Below are 18,311 nucleotides of genomic sequence, written 5' to 3'. Positions count from 1 at the left end.
AGGGAGATATTAAAGACTTAACCGCAAAACTCAACTTGGCATTAACAGCATGCTCGAAAATTTTGGAAATGGTAGAAAGCTTTGAAATAGGTCTGTAATTACGCACATCATTTTTGTTACCACTTTTAAAGACGGGGGTAATGGAGGTGAGCTTCCACTCGTCAGTGAACGTACCGCACGAAAGAGATTTATTAAAGATTATTCTTAAAGGAAGAACTAGAGTCGGGCAGTTTTTTAACAGGACTGAAGAGAACCCATCAACGTCTGTTTGAGACGAAGATTTAAGTTTGAGAAAGCATTACTAATATCATCAGAAGAGAGACAGAGGGCACCAAAGTTTAGAGCAGTGTCAAGATTCGAGGAGGCATCAAACGATTGATAACTATCGTCGGCAGAAAAATTTGATTTAAAAAACTCCGCAAATAAGTTGGCTGTATCTCCCGGTGTTCGCGCTGAGTGGCCATCAAGGAACACTCCAGACGGTATACTGGAGCAACCTTTTTTGGACTTGATATAGCTCCAAAATGTTTTCGGATTCAACTTAATGTTAGACTCGATTGTATGAATATAGTTGGTGTACAGAAGCTTATCCAAATTATTAAATTTTTTCAAGTATTGCTTATATTTAATGAAGAACAAATGGTTCTTCGTATGTTTAAACTTACGCATATATTTATTTCTGAGATTCCTCAATTTTTTCAACTCTTTCGTATACCACGGAAGTTTGTCAGGCCTCATTCGTCTCATAGGAATTTTATGCAGGCAGTGATTTAATAGAATAGATTTGAAAGTTTGGAAACTATTAGAAGTATCCAGTCCTTCAAGTACCACTTCCCAGTCTATTTCAGATAAAAAACTATTAAAACTGGGAAAATCAAACGAATTAAAGTTAAAAGTAAATCTGCTTTCAGAAGTATCCTGTGCAAAACTATAAAAACTAAAATTAATAACCAAGGGTAGGTGATGCCTGTCCTTGTGAGTGATGGGATTTGTACATTCACTGATTTCACAATTAATATTATCACTAATAAATATGATATCGAGTAATCTATTTAAAGTATTAACACATTTGTTGATTTGCAATAAATTAAGACTAAGTAAATTGTCAATGAAATATAATTCGTGATTTGCAGAGAGATTATTAGGTGTAAGACCAAAATTACAAACATTAGTTGACCAGTCAATATTGCATAAGTTGAAGTCACCAAGCACGCAGAGATGATTATCACTTAGGTTATTAATAACTAGCGAAACTATGTTGTCAGCGTGTGCCTTGTATAGTTCAAATGAACTGCCTGGTGGCACGTATGATGCAAGGAGATATAGGGAGCCTTGTGAATCAGAACTATTAATGCAAACACAAATTTGGTCGAGCAAAACGTCACCATTACTAAGCGGAAAGAAACAGGAGGATAACTGACGTTTGACCGCAATTAAGACCCCACCGCCACGAAGACAACCAGTAGCGTTAGCATCTCGATCTTTGCGGAATACATTAAAAAGATTAGAGTCGAAGAACTCACTGTCGAAAAAACTTCCATTCAGCCATGTTTCGATGAAAACAAAGACGTCATAATCCAATTGGGAACTGAAGGTGTGAACAAGATCGGCTTTGGTCCTCATCCCAGAAAGGTTTTGGAAATATACCTTTATCTCACTATGCCCATTAATTGGAGGCAGAGCACTCACAACATTGTTCAGTGATTGCTAATCGTCGCTTGACACTGGGTCCGAGCTACTTGCTTGCTTGCGAACATTTTTAAACGGTTTAACTTTCACATTTGCTGGCCATAGCAAGGGATCCATAATTGCGGCCAGGAAGGTAGCTGACACGCCAAGCTTAAAATTTACTCTAGAGAGTTTAGTAAAATCTGTATCTTTTTTAACCAGAGTGAAGCAGGCAAGTTCATTGCCATCGATTTTCGTATTTTTAACCACATAGGAGATTATATTATCAGCAGTGACATTAGATTTGAATGACGATAGATGGATCCATTTTTTTGCGGAAACTACATCAAGTTCAGTGTTAGTACTGACTCCGATCACTAGACTACGCGATCTGGTTTGGACTTGGGGGGTTTCCTTTTGATGGACTTGACTTCCCGCGTTATTAGAATCACTGATTTTATCATTGCCTACCACGTCAACGTTAGTACCAGAAGACAGAGATTTAGTGCGTTTTTTGTTTTTACGCGTTTTTCTCTGAACCTGAGTCCACTGTGAGGGAGATTCAATATTATTTGCAGTAGAAGAGCTGTGAGAGAGATGTGTTGAGCATGCTTGAACCACAGTAGTAACATTCTGCTTAGTGGCACATAGTTGAATTTCACTCACATTGTTATCATTAGAAATTGGCCAACGATCGGTGATAGCAGTAACAATTGGACTCTTGTTGTTGACATCAACATCAGCAGAAGTCATAGCAGCAGCAGAGATCGCAGTATCATTGCAGGTGGCGTCGACAATTGCACAGGCAAGAGATGCGTCATCTGTACTCGACGATGTTGTCTCTGACGTTTTAACTGCAGTAGCGGCGCAAGCAGAACGAATATCTGTAGAACATGTGCATTTATTTGTATTTAAATCTGAAGCTAGCGAAGCAATGGCCGAGAACAACTCATCTAAACGAAGTTTGTTGTGTAGAGAGCGAATTTCACTTAATATTTCCAATTGGTCAATAAGAAATTTGTTATAATTTTTGAGAGAATTGATCTCAATTAGAGCCAAATCTAAAGCACTTGTTTGCTGAGATGAGTGAGGATGACTTACGTCAACACTGCCAACATAAGAAAGCATAGGTTGACTATTGAAGTTATTTGTTTTATCAGGAATGCATGTTGTTGTAGCATCACTGAGATTAATAGACTTATTGAAATCTATGATAGGTGGCGGTGAGCGCAGAGAGTTACGACGCAAGGCAATACACCCATTACATATGAATTGTTTACCCGTTTCAGTCAAGCAATCCAGATCAGCTGGGCGAATCTTGACACACTCCATATGAAAAAGTTCAATGCACTTTGCGCACTGCACTTTTGGTTGCGTTCGCTCTACTCTACAGCCACATATGCACGGCATTTTGAGAGTAACGAAGAATAGTCATAAAGAATTCAAATATGCAGAAGCACTTATGCAAAATTTTTTTATATGAAAGTCAATAAACTTTATAATTGTTGAATATTAAAATATTTATTCAATTATAGTTTTTAAAGGCACTATTAGACATTTTGTTTGGAGATCGCGATATAAATCACAAGTATAGAAATATTTATTTGTTTACACTGATTTCACGAGATAAATGAAATTTACTTAGAGAGCAGTGTAAACACGTCTGCACAGCACGACGTTCGACGTTGATTTGAGAATTGGTAATAGAAGTACTGAAAAAGGCCCTTATTAAAATATCTCTAGAAAAGTCTAGGTTTATAGAGCAAGAAGTTGAGTTTCTGGGATGCATTGTATCTCATAAGGTCATTAAAACCGATCCAAAGAAAATAGAAGCAATAAAAAATTATCCAATACCAAGAACTCTACGTCAGGTTAGAGGATTTTTAGGTTTAACGGGATATTATAGGAAATTTATAGAAGGTTATGCTAAAATAGCAAAACAAATTACAAAATATTTACAAGGGGAAAATGGTAAAATCTCCCAATATAAATAAAAAAAAACTATTGTCAATCTAAACCAAGAGCCAATAGCTGCTTGCGAAAAACTAAAGGGATAAAACAAAAAAAAAACACTGTAAAATTTAAAATAAAACAAGTATCTCAAAAAAGGAGAGAAAAGGAAAAAAACACTCTAAAATTAAAGCAAACAAAAATATTTGTCAGCTTACAAGAAACCTAAAAACGCTAATTACGTAACTCCAGAAAGTGAAAGGACCACCAACATATGAACAGCAGCATTCATCCACAAAGCGAACAAGGATCTAATAGAAGGACGATAATCCGAAGACAAAGAAGCGTAAGCTAATGAATAAAATAGTTAAGGTATATGTTAATACATAGTATGTATATATAATTATATGTATGTACATATCAATTAGAAGATTATAAAAGTGAAAGCAAAACAAGAAGAAATAAAGCAAAATTAAAAAAATAAAATTTATATGAAGTGCTGAAAGATTGTGAAAGAAGATTTGAAAAGGGTATATAGATCTGGATTCTTTGATAGAAGATGTGACAAAAATGTCGTTAAATAGTAATAATAGTACCACTAATATGGATGTAATATCTAGATTGATTGCCGCCAGTACGGCATCATTACGAACTGAAGTAGAGCAAATGAGGCGACAGATACAGGCCATCAACACCAGTGATGCTGTGACCGAGTTTGTACCCGAACAAATAGATTCCAGATAAATTGTGACGAACCTTTAGACGTTATCAAATCTTTGCCTGAGTTTGGGGATAAGATAAATAATTTTGTAAGTTGGCGCGAAGCAGCCAATAATTCCATGTCCTTGTACACAAGGGGAAGTAGGAAATATTTCGCGGCGTTAACAATTTTAAGGAATAAAATTACCCGTGAGGCCAATTATATACTGACCAATCACGGAACAATTTTGAATTTCGACGCAATTTTAAGTCGTCTGGACTTTGCCTTTGCTGACAAAAGGCCAAGTCATATAATCGAACAGGAGATGAGTGTCCTGAGACAGGGATCGAAATCCCTTATAGGTTTCTATAATGAGGGTAACGTGAAGTTGACGCTTCTCATAAATAAGACCATAATGACTCATGGGACAAGCTCACCCATAACTAAAGAGCTAAACTCTAAAAACAGAGCTACTACTCTGCGGACCTTTATAACTGGGCTTAATCACCCATTAGATAAAATATTGTTTACCTTGACACCGAAGGATTTGCCAAATGCCCTTGCCAAGGCTCAAGAGTTAAATGCCAATCAAATGTGGTCACAATTTGCTTTGCAATATTCGCAAAGCCACCCGCAGACAAGTTTTAATTCATCTCCCCACAGACTTCCTTATAATAATCGGAGAAGTCAGGAGTTTCAGAATAATTTGAGGTACCCGCACAAAAATAGTCCAATATTCGGCGACGATAAAAAAACCCGTCCAGAGCCAATGGATGTAGATCCATCCCTGCAAATTGAGAATAGGCCTAGTAATAGATATATGCCACAGTGAGTTAGAAACAATTCGCAAAACAACAATTTTAATAAAAGAGTTGGAGGTGCGCAAGTCAGTGCGCAACCACAGGAAAAAGTGCAACAAGTAAATAATATTAATGAAGGCCATTTTTTAGGCCAAAAGTAAGCTTGCCATATATATATCTGTATGACCAAGCTATAAAAAAAGATTTTGAAATTTTAGTAGATACAGGTGCAACAACCTGTTATATTAGGAAGGGAATTTATAGGAATCCAAAAGAATTGGATATTTATAAGAGGATAAAAATCAATAATGGTTATACAATAATAAGATTTTACCACGAAATTCATCTGTCTGGTGTTAAGGAGATTTTTTACGAAATTGATAACTTGGAGTCATATCTCATTAGAGGTTATAATTTATTGCGGAAAGTCAACGCTTTAGTGGATCTGGAAAACCAGAAGTTAATTGTTAATAGAATTGGAAAAATTTATGAATTTGGGGAAAGAGTGCACACAGTAGTGAAGCACAGTTGTGAAAAAGAAAGTGAGGTTGATAAAGTGAACTTTGTACAACAAAAATGTTCCACAGCGCCAGCCGACGGCAATACCGGCAATAAGACAGATAATATAAAAAATAGAACAAATGTGGAACAAGAACGTTCCACAGCGCCAGCTGAAGAATGTACCAGCAAAATTCCAAATAATAAAATAAGCCCAAAAGAGGGCAATATAAAGAATCTTCGTCAGAAGATAATTGATGTTATAAAAAAGAACAGGAAGATGTTGATTTGGATTTACCATTCAACACAGATGTCAGAGCAGAAATTCGCATGAATGAGGAAAGACCCATTTGGTCCAAACAATATCTATATCCAATGTCTGTTAATGGTTTTGTTAATGAAGAAGTCCAAAGTTTATTGCAGAAGGGGATTATAAGGGAAAGTAAGAGTCCATATAACTCTCCATGTTGGGTAGTTCCAAAAAAGGGAATTAATAAGGATGGAAGTCCTAAGTTACGCTTAGTGATTGATTTTAAAAAAATAAATGAAAAAACTATTCCGGATAGATATCCGATGCCGAATCCAGAGATCATACTTTCAAATTTGGGGGAATCAAAATATTTTTCAACGATAGATCTCGAATCTGGATTACATCAAATATTAATGAGAGGAGAGGATATTGAAAAAACGGCGTTCTCCGTTAATAACGGGAAGTATGAGCATGTGCGGATGCCCTTTGGCCTTCGCAACGCTCCCAGTATATTCCAACGGACTATGAATAATATTTTGCATGAATATATCGGGAAGCTTTGTCATGTCTACATTGATGACATTATAGTATATTCACGTAATTTGGAGGATCACTTGAAACATTTAGAATTGGTAATAGAAGTACTGAAAAAGGCCCTTATGAAAATATCTCTAGAAAAGTCTAGGTTTATAGAGCAAGAAGTTGAGTTTCTGGGATACATTGTATCTCATAAGGTCATTAAAACCGATCCAAAGAAAATAGAAGCAATAAAAAATTATTCAATACCAAGAACTCTACGTCAGGTTAGAGGATTTTTAGGTTTAACGGGATATTATAGGAAATTTATAGAAGGTTATGCTAAAATAGCAAAACCAATTACAAAATATTTACAAGGGGAAAATGGTAAAATCTCCCAATATAAATCAAAAAAAACTATTGTCAATCTAAACCAAGAGGCAATAGCTGCTTGCGAAAAACTAAAGGGATTGTTGTGTCAGCAGATAGAATTGATACAACCAGATTTTACAAAAAAATTTGTTCTAACAACAGATGCATCAAATGTAGCCGTAGGAGCTGTGTTATCTCAAGAGGGGAGATCCGTGACTTTTATTTCAAAAACATTACCCACGACTGAAAAAAACTATGCGACAAATGAAAAGGAATTATTTGCCATTGTGTGGGCATTGAAGAATTTACGAAATTACCTTTATTCGGTGAGAGATTTGGAGATTCACACCGACCATCAACCATTATCATTTACAATTTCTGAAAGAAATCCAAATATCAAATTGAAAAGATGGAGGGCATAGGAGTTTTCCCCAAAAATTATTTATAAACCAGGTGCAATAAATGTGGTTGCAGATGCTTTATCCCGGCAAAATTTAAATAATATAACAGAGAGAATGATGAAAGTAACTCAAGCGACTCTTTAACTAATACACAACATTCTGCAGAAAGTAGTGATGAATATCAAATTGCTGCAACAAAAAAACCATTAAATCATTTCAAATAGCAAATCATTATTGATAAGGGTGCTAGAATTACAGAATTGAAAACCATATTTCCATTTAATACAAAGTAGAAAAATAGTTTATTAACAACCTTTTTCGGTTAGATTAACCTATCTTTTTTCTTTCTGTGGGGGCCTTAGTTCTATAGGTGGACGCCTTTTCGAGATATCTCCTTAAAGGTGGACCAGCGGTGACTCTAGAATTTGTTTGTACGATAAGGGTATCAAATGAAAGGTGTTAATGAGTATTTTAAACAGGCGTGCGCCTTAGTTCTATAGGTGGGCGCCTTTTCGAGATATATCCATAAAGGTGGACCAGGGTTGAGTCTAGAATTTGTTTGTACGATATGGGTATCAAATGAAAGGTGTTAATGAGTATTTTAAAAAGGAGTGGGCCTTAGTTATATAGGATACCGCCATAAAGGTGGACCAGGGGTGACTCTAGAATGTGTTTGTACAATATGGGTATCAAATTAAAGGTATTAATGAGGGTTTTAAAAGGGAGTGGCCCTTAGTTGTATATGTGAAGGCGTTTTCGAGATATCGAACAAAATGTGGACCAGGGTGACCCAGAACATCATCTGTCGGATAGTGGTATTAACCACGAATAGTATTCCTGCCAAGATTCCAAGGGCTTTTGATTTCGCCCCACAGAACTTTTTAATTTTCTTCTACTTAATATGGTAGGTGTCACACCCATTTTACAAAGTTTTTTCCTAAAGTTATATTTTGCGTCAATAAACCAATCCAATTACCATGTTTCATCCCTTTTTTCGTATTTGGTATAGAATTATGGCATTTTTTATTTTTCGATATCGAAAAAGTGGGCGTAGTCATTGTCGGATTTCGGCCATTTTTTATACCAGTACAAAGTGAGTTCAACTGAGTTTAGTAAAGATATATCGATTTTTGCCCAAGTTATCGGGTTAACGGCCGACCGGAAGGACAGACGGTCGACTGTGTATAAAAACTGGGCTTGGCTTCAACCGATTTCGCTCTTTTTCACAGAAAACAGTTACCGTCCTAGAATCTAAGCCCCTACCAAATTTCACAAGGATTGGTAAATTTTTGTTCGACTTATGACATTAAAAATATCCTAGACAAATTAAATGAAAAAGGGCGGAGCCACGCCCATTTTAAAATTTTCTTTTATTTTTGTATTTTGTTGCACCATATCATTATTGGAGTTTAATTTTGACATAATTTACTTATATACTGTAAAGATATTAAATTGTTTGTTAAAATTTGACTTAAAAAAAATTTTTTTTTAAGTGGGCGTGGTCGTTGTCCGATTTTGATAATTTTTATTAAGCATACATATAGTAATAGGAGTAACGTGGCTGACAAATTTCATTATGATATCTTCAACGACTGCCAAATTACAGCTTGCAAAACTTTTAAATTACCTTTTTTTTAAAAGTGGCCGGTGCCACGCCCATTGTCCAAACTTTTACTAATTTTCTATTTTGCATCATAAGTTCAACTCACGTACCAATTTTCATCGCTTTATCCGTCTTTGGTAATGAATTATCACACTTTTTCTGTTTTTCGAAACTTTCGATATCGAAAAAGTGGGCGTGGTTATAGTCCGAACGATTCATTTTAAATAGCGATCTGAAATGAGTGCCCAGGAGCCTACATACCAAATTTCATGAAGATACCTCAAAATTTACTCAAGTTATCGGGTTAACGGACGGACGGACGGACGGACATGGCTCCATCAAATTTTTTTTTTCAATACTGATACTGATGATTTTGATATATGGAAGTCTATATCTATCTCGATTCCTTTATACCTGTACAACCAACCGTTGTCCAATCAAAGTTATTATACTCTGTGAGCTCTACTCAACTGAGTATAAAAAATAATATAACATACAAGTTAAGGAACATGACTTCACTCAAATCAGGTGGCAAATATAAACAAAATTCTTTAAACGTTGCTATTTTATTTATTTACGAAATCCGTTGTAACATTCCATTCCCACACACTGACATTGCGTTAGCCAGCTAATGCAATGCCAGGAGTAAAATTACTAAGGTATCGTATTAAGATAAACATCCTATTCAATGTGCCTATTTTAAACTATTTGTAAGTTATAAATAAGAGTAAAATGTAAAGCTTAGTCAGTTTTTGAGCGGCATTGAAATAAAGTGCAAGAGTTTTTTAAAAACTCAATTTACCCAACATAAACATTAATTCGCGATCCTGCCAGGAGATACGCAGTGATAGCCTGTAAAAAGGTTGCGTGTCCTTTGGAGTAAAAAAACCACTGTAAAAATTAAAACAAAACAAGTATCTCTAAAAAGGGAGAAAAGGAAAAAAAAAACACTGTAAAAATTAAAATAAAACAAGCATCTCTAAAAGGAGAGAAAAGAAAACAAAAAAAAAAAAAACACTGTAAAAATTAAAATAAAACAAGTATCTCTAAAAAGGAGAGAAAAGAAAACAAAAAAAAAAACACTGTAAAATTTAAAATAAAACAAGTATCTCAAAAAAGGAGAGAAAAGGAAAAAAACACTCTAAAATTAAAGCAAACAAAAATATTTGTCAGCTTACAAGAAACCTAAAAACGCTAATTACGTAACTCCAGAAAGTGAAAGGACCACCAACATATGAACAGCAGCATTCATCCACAAAGCGAACAAGGATCTAATAGAAGGACGAGAATCCGAAGACAAAGAAGCGTAAGCTAATGAATAAAATAGTTAAGGTATATGTTAATACACAGTATGTATATATAATTATATGTATGTACATATCAATTAGAAGATTATAAAAGTGAAAGCAAAACAAGAAGAAATAAAGCAAAATTAAAAAAATAAAATTTATATGAAGTGCTGAAAGATTGTGAAAAAAGATTTGAAAAGGGTATATAGATCTGGATTCTTTGATAGAAGATGTGACAAAAATGTCGTTAAATAGTAATAATAGTACCACTAATATGGATGTAATATCTATATTGATTGCCGCCAGTACGGCATCATTACGAACTGAAGTAGAGCAAATGAGGCGACAGATACAGGCCATCAACACCAGTGATGCTGTGACCGAGTTTGTACCCGAACAAATAGATTCCAGATAAATTGTGACGAACCTTTAGACGTTATCAAATCTTTGCCTGAGTTTGGGGATAAGATAAATAATTATTTAAGTTGGCGCGAAGCAGCCAATAATTCCATGTCCTTGTACACAAGGGGAAGTAGGAAATATTTCGCGGCGTTAACAATTTTAAGGAATAATATTACCCGTGAGGCCAATTATATACTGACCAATCACGGAACAGTTTTGAATTTCGACGCAATTTTAAGTCGTCTGGACTTTGCCTTTGCTGACAAAAGGCCAAGTCATATAATCGAACAGGAGATGAGTGTCCTGAGACAGGGATCGAAATCCCTGATAGGTTTCTATAATGAGGGTAACGTGAAGTTGACGCTTCTCATAAATAAGACCATAATGACTCATGGGACAAGCTCACCCATAACTAAAGAGCTAAACTCTAAAAACAGAGCTACTACTCTGCGGACCTTTATAACTGGGCTTAATCACCCATTAGATCAAATATTGTTTACCTTGACACCGAAGGATTTGCCAAATGCCCTTGCCAAGGCTCAAGAGTTAAATGCCAATCAAATGAGGTCACAATTTGCTTTGCAATATTCGCAAAGCCACCCGCAGAAAAGTTTTAATTCATCTCCCCACAGGCTTCCTTATAATAATCGGAGAAGTCAGGAGTTTCAGAATAATTTGAGGTACCCGCAGAAAAATAGTCCAATATTCGGCGACGATAAAAAAACCCGTCCAGAGCCAATGGATGTAGCTCCATCCCTGCAAATTGAGAATAGGCCTAGTAATAGATATATGCCACAGTGAGTTAGAAACAATTCGCAAAACAACAATTTTAATAAAAGAGTTGGAGGTGCGCAAGTCAGTGCGCAACCACAGGAAAAAGTGCAACGAGTAAATAATATTAATGAAGGCCATTTTTTAGGCCAAAAGTAAGCTTGCCATATATATATCTGTATGACTAAGCTATAAAAAAAGATTTTGAAATTTTAGTAGATACAGGTGCAACAACCTGTTATATTAGGAAGGGAATTTATAGGAATCCAAAAGAATTGGATATTTATAAGAGGATAAAAATCAATAATGGTTATACAATAATAAGATTTTACCACGAAATTCATCTGTTTGGTGTTAAGGAGATTTTTTACGAAATTGATAACTTGGAGTCATATCTCCTTAGAGGTTATAATTTATTGCGGAAAGTCAACGCTTTAGTGGATCTGGAAAACCAGAAGTTAATTGTTAATAGAATTGGACAAATTTATGAATTTGGGGAAAGAGTGCACACAGTAGTGAAACACAGTTGTGAAAAAGAAAGTGAGGTTGATAAAGTGAACTTTGTACAACAAAAATGTTCCACAGCGCCAGCCGACGGCAATACCGGCAATAAGACAGATAATATAAAAAATAGAACAAATGTGGAACAAGAACGTTCCACAGCGCCAGCTGAAGAATGTACCAGCAAAATTCCAAATAATAAAATAAGCCCAACAGAGGGCAATATAAAGAATCTTCGTCAGAAGGTAATTGATGTTATAAAAAAGAACATGAAGATGTTGATTTGGATTTACCATTCAACACAGATGTCAGAGCAGAAATTCGCATGAATGAGGAAAGACCCATTTGGTCCAAACAATATCTATATCCAATGTCTGTTAATGGTTTTGTTAATGAAGAAGTCCAAAGTCTATTGCAGAAGGGGATTATAAGGGAAAGTAAGAGTCCATATAACTCTCCATGTTGGGTAGTTCCAAAAAAGGGAATTAATAAGGATGGAAGTCCTAAGTTACGCTTAGTGATTGATTTTAAAAAAATAAATGAAAAAACTATTCCGGATAGATATCCGATGCCGAATCCAGAGATCATACTTTCAAATTGGGGGGAATCAAAATATTTTTCAACGATAGATCTCGAATCTGGATTTCATCAAATATTAATGAGAGAAGAGGATATTGAAAAAACGGCGTTCTCCCTTAATAACGGGAAGTATGAGCATGTGCCGATGCCCTTTGGCCTTCGCAACGCTCCCAGTATATTCCAACGGACTATGAATAATATTTTGCATGAATATATCGGGAAGCTTTGTCATGTCTACATTGATGACATTATAGTATATTCACGTAATTTGGAGGATCACTTGAAACATTTAGAATTGGTAATAGAAGTACTGAAAAAGGCCCTTATGAAAATATCTCTAGAAAAGTCTAGGTTTATAGAGCAAGAAGTTGAGTTTCTGGGATACATTGTATCTCATAAGGTCATTAAAACCGATCCAAAGAAAATAGAAGCAATAAAAAATTATTCAATACCAAGAACTCTACGTCAGGTTAGAGGATTTTTAGGTTTAACGGGATATTATAGGAAATTTATAGAAGGTTATGCTAAAATAGCAAAACCAATTACAAAATATTTACAAGGGGAAAATGGTAAAATCTCCCAATATAAATCAAAAAAAACTATTGTCAATCTAAACCAAGAGGCAATAGCTGCTTGCGAAAAACTAAAGGGATTGTTGTGTCAGCAGATAGAATTGATACAACCAGATTTTACAAAAAAATTTGTTCTAACAACAGATGCATCAAATGTAGCCGTAGGAGCTGTGTTATCTCAAGAGGGGAGATCAGTGACTTTTATTTCAAAAACATTACCCACAACTGAAAAAACTATGCGACAAATGAAAAGGAATTATTTGCCATTGTGTGGGCATTGAAGAATTTACGAAATTACCTTTATTCGGTGAGAGATTTGGAGATTCACACTGACCATCAACCATTATCATTTACAATTTCTGAAAGAAATCCAAATATCAAATTGAAAAGATGGAGGGAATAGGAGTTTTCCCAAAAATTATTTATAAACCAGGTGCATTAAATGTGGTTGCAGATGCTTTATCCCGGCAAAATTTAAATAATGTAACAGAGAGAATGATGAAAGTAACTCAAGCGACTCTTTAACTAATATACCGAAAGAAAAGTCTCATGTAAAATTAACATTTATGCATTATCAATTCCACATTTCGGCGAAAAATGTCATCTTAACGTTGAAAATAATAGAATCAGCAGGTTTCACGTTAAATTGATATGATACCTATTAAATATACATTGTCATGTATTACATTGTCATATCAATTTCTCATGTTAATAATACATTTTACCATTTAACATTTAAAATGATCAAAGTAACAGCTTTCACGTCAAATTGATATGATAACTATTAAATCAACATTGTCATGTATTACATTGTCATATCAATTTCTCATGTTAATAAAACATTTCACCATTTAACATTGAAAATTATCAAAGTAACAGCTTTCACGTCAAATTGATATGAAAACTGTTAAATCAGTCTTTCATGTTAATAAAACATTTCACCATCTAACACTGAAAATTATCAAAGTAACAGCTTTCACGTCAAATTGATATGAAAACTGTTAAATCAGTATTTCATGTTAATAAAACATTTCACCATCTAACATTGAAAATTATCAAAGTAACAGCTTTCACGTCAAATTGATATGAAAACTGTTAAATCAGTCTTTCATGTTAATAAAACATTTCACCATCTAACATTGAAAATTATCAAAGTAACAGCTTTCACGTCAAATTTATATGAAAACTGTTAAATCAGTCTTTCATGTTAATAAAACATTTCACCATCTAACATTGAAAATTATCAAAGTAACAGCTTTCACTTCAAATTGATATGAAAACTGTTAAATCAGTCTTTCATGTTAATAGAACATTTCACCATCCAACATTGAAAATTATCAAAGTAACAGCTTTCACGTCAAATTGATATGAAAACTGTTAAATCAGTCTTTCATGTTAATAAAACATTTCACAGAATATTTATTAAAAAACGTTCTATAGAAAATCGAATTAAATCGTTTTGTACGTTGTGTATAAGTATAAATATATATAAGTGAGTATTGATTAAAGAACAAGGTGAAGACATTAAATAAAAGTGAAAATGAGTGATAATTGCTTGCTACTTGGCGAAAACGTTTCGCTGGCAATGAATAACGCTGGGCAGGAATTCTTTCTAGAAGAAAGACTTCTGCAAATTTCTGAAAATACAGAGATTGTGACGCAAGGTGTCCGTGTGGAAATTTACAACTGGTAAGAAGTGATTTTTATAAACAACTTCTTTTTTATATGGTTAATTTGAAGACCATCCATTGAAAATGCTATGCAATGTATGGAGCATAGAGCAGAGCCGTAGCCTAATACAGTGATAGCATTCCTTAGGCTATGAACTACGTCGCGTTTTAGAGCGGGGCAAACAGCAGAAAAAATGCAGAGCCTAAAAAGTTCTATCCCTTTTTTGTGCTACGGCTCTGCTCCTAACTCTGTTCATGTTCAGAGCCGGAGCAGTAGCAGGGCATATTTTTCGTTGGTACTGCTACTCTGGAGTACCTTAAAGCTGTAATGACATTGACTGATCTAAGTGCATACCATGATATTTTCTGCCTAGGCTGTCCAAACTCAATCAGGAGAGGACCAGCGTTTAAAAAACTTATTGAAAGAGATGAATGTAGAAGCCGCTTACGACAAGTTTTATGGTAATGGTTTATCTTATTTATATTAAAAATCTTTTGTAACTAATCATGTTTAAACTGACCCAAATAAAGCTTATGGCATCACATATGACCGGTTAAAGTACATAAACTGTGACGACTTGGCGTTGGCATTCCCAGGCAACGAAAATATAGGTTATAGAGCAGAACTTAGGGAAAAAATTGGGCTTTGGAAACACAAGAACGTAATATATTTTTCTATAAAGTTTTAAATAGTATATTGTGTTTTAATATTAACAATTTTCTGTTTTAGTTTCCAGAAGAATCTCTTTCGACTCTTAGTATGAACTCAAATGTACAAAATTGGCTTGAAAATCAGCCTCTCCACTCACCAGCTAGCAATTCCAATTCGGTGAAAGTTACGGTAAGGGTTGATTGGAAGCTGTGGATACTCTTTAAACTTCATTTTCTTGCAGAATGTAACTGACATGGTGAAAAACTCAAAAAGCGGCCAATCTCTACTAAGCTTGTATATAATGAAGAAAAAGTTGGATATGCATGATAGAAAAAGATTGCTTAACATTATTGTGGAAAACTTCTTCGATTGTAATTCACGAAAGTACATAATACCGCGTCCGTATCAGATGAATAAATTGGCTGAAGAAATTGTAGAAATTTTTCCGACAGAAAATAAGGAAATATATTACATATCTCGCAAGGCCGGGCGGAGAACCAATGCATTGGGTATTTTATACAATCGCTTCAATAACTTAAATCGCAAGCGCTTAAAACTGGAAAGCACCACGTCAGAGGAAGAGAATGCATCTGATAAGGAAACACTCTGCTCCACTAATTACATTTCACTTAAGAATAAAATGAAGTATATGAGTGGTGACGAAGGCGATGCAATCAATTTATGGAGCGAGACATATAAATACCGTGTTAATGATATACGTCACTTAAAAGACTTGAAATCTATCCTGGAAGAGTGGCCATTCTACAAGCAAGCTACAGGACCAAAATTTGTACGTACTAAAAGTTTCCAAAACACATTAACGTTCTTACACTAACACAAGCATATTTTTCATTTAATTTATGTACATACATATGTAGCTCGATTTCGATTTTCAAAAAATATACCCAGAAGAAACGTTTCATCTAATAAATAATTGGATAGATGTGCGGAGCCAACTGTGCGAACTTTATAAAAATTTGTTGAGGGATAAACATTATGGAGATCTCTTTGCGTTAGTAAGCAAAGAATGCGTTAACGACAGTGAGTATCATTACTATATACTTACACTGGCTGTCATAAAGATTTGCGCAAGGAATTTTTTGCTGTTTTCACCTAGTTTTGCTTAAGCAAAATAATTTTCACTATTTCTTTATAAAAACATGTACGAAATCCAATATAAAGTAAAGCTCAATATCAAAAAAGTCCTTGTGCAAATCTTTATGACCGTCAGTGTACCTTCATATTTATGTTTTCACATTTATAAGACACTTCTTAAGCTGAAACATTTTTTCTATTATGTACATACATATGTAGATTCCAAAGATTGCATTTTGATTATGCTGCTAAATGCTGTATTGAAACCCACATCACGATACGTCGCAGAAATTGATGGAAAGCGTGTTAATTGTAAAACTACTATTCGAGATGCTATGGACAGTTGTATTATACATATTACCAATATAAATGATCTGGAATTTACGTACGCAGAGAAGGAAAAAAAATCGATACACAGGAAAGAAAAAATTCAACCGTATCTCATTGTAGTGGGTCCAGATATAAAAAGCTTATTTGAATTTTATATAAACTATGACGGAACTATACAAAAGTTTCACACATTTATAGCTGCTTTAGACATTTGCTTTAAGATATTTCATGTATTTAACTTAGAGTATCCAAAAGAGTCATCTTTAATATGGTATTTTTTGCAAAAACAAATTTACAAGATAACAACGATCTATGACCTAAAAAGCTCAGCTTTATGTGAATTTTTGACCTTCTTTAAATCATAAATAAAAAATTAGTAAAGAAGTAAAATGTTTTGCTTGTGATATAGTTTTTATTGAACTCTCAATATTACTTAAACACTTTAAAAATGCTCATGGCTTGACACACAATAGTGACTTTCGATGTACTTTTTCAAATTGTAATCAACTATTTTCAAACCTGTATTGCTTTAAGAGGCATACCAAAAACCATTTGAAACATTTTATCGAAAGTGAGCTAACACTACCAGAATCTAAAAGAACTAAGGCTGATTTACCTTTTGTAAACGACAGCTCTAGAATAGTTGCTCAAATAGCAGACTCAGACAGACCTTGTAACAATACGGACGAAATGAAAGAAAGTAAGTTAAATGTATCAAAAAAATGTCAATCGTTTTTATTAGATTTACATACTAAGAGCAACATAAGCAGAAAAGACGTTCTATCGATTCAGGAAAGTGCATCTGCTATAATTTCTAGCGTTGTGGAGCCATTGAAAAATAAACTTCTTAGCTATACTCCTGAAGATGAGAGAAAAGATATTATAGAATTTGTTAATTTTTGCGAAAACCCGTTCAAAGACGTTCAAACTGAATATAAGTTTTTAAAAAGCGTTGAACGATCAGACGAATTTTCAAAACCACAGTTTTTTAATATAAACAATGAAATGTGTGAAGTTATATTAAATAATAGACCAACAATAGAAGCAGGTAATGTGTTTGGCTGCATTATGCCGATTAAATTTCAAATTAGAAAATTTTTCGAATTACCATCAGTTCTGGAAATTACTTTAAATAATATAAATTACCTATCTAATTCATCCTCGATTACGCATTTCATAAACTCAACTTCATTTAAAGAGAAGTTAAAGTTTTTTGTTGGTAAAACTGTATTACCGTTTTTTGTTTACATGGATAGCTGTGAAATTAATAATCCGTTGGGTAGTCATGCAAATGCAGATCAAATATGTGGTGTTTATTATATATTTCCAACTTTGCCGCAATATCTGTTATCTAATTTAAACTATATATTTGTAGCAGCTTACTTCAAAAGCAAAGAACAAAAAAAGTTTGGTAATGAGCCTTTTATGAAACCTCTAATTGATATATTCAAATCTCTTGAAGAAGACGGTTTAGAACTTAATTTAAAAAATTGTACTAAAAAAATATACTTTGTATTGTTTAATATTCTTGGGGATAATTTAGGCTTGAATGACATTCTTGGGTTTACAACTTCATTTAATTCCAATTATTATTGCCGATTCTGTATGAGAAGCAAAGCTGAGATGCATTTAGATTGCGTGGAGTATACAGACTTCATCAGAAAATTATAATGCGGCATTAGTGACTAACGA

At 34.1% G+C, this 18,311-nt stretch overlaps 2 protein-coding genes across 11 annotated transcripts in view; both read left to right on the top strand.

Moving 5' to 3' along the window:
• CaMKII (Calcium/calmodulin-dependent protein kinase II) overlaps positions 1-18,311 on the top strand; it is a 3,892,153-nt gene that overhangs the window by 906,960 nt on the left and 2,966,882 nt on the right. The gene's annotated exons all lie outside the window — the stretch shown is intronic.
• Positions 14,296-17,080, top strand: LOC137235485 (uncharacterized). The gene is made up of 6 exons (XM_067758494.1): positions 14,296-15,004; positions 15,074-15,204; positions 15,273-15,383; positions 15,436-15,984; positions 16,073-16,235; positions 16,509-17,080. Exons 1-6 carry the CDS (start codon positions 14,971-14,973, stop codon positions 16,982-16,984), a joined length of 1,464 nt encoding a protein of 487 aa, XP_067614595.1. The 5' UTR covers positions 14,296-14,970; the 3' UTR covers positions 16,985-17,080.

The sequence above is a fragment of the Eurosta solidaginis genome, chromosome X, assembly GCF_040869045.1.
Source record: "Eurosta solidaginis isolate ZX-2024a chromosome X, ASM4086904v1, whole genome shotgun sequence".
In the NCBI taxonomy this organism is placed as follows: Eukaryota; Metazoa; Arthropoda; class Insecta; order Diptera; family Tephritidae; genus Eurosta; species Eurosta solidaginis.
This window is presented reverse-complemented; position numbering and strand designations above follow the sequence as displayed.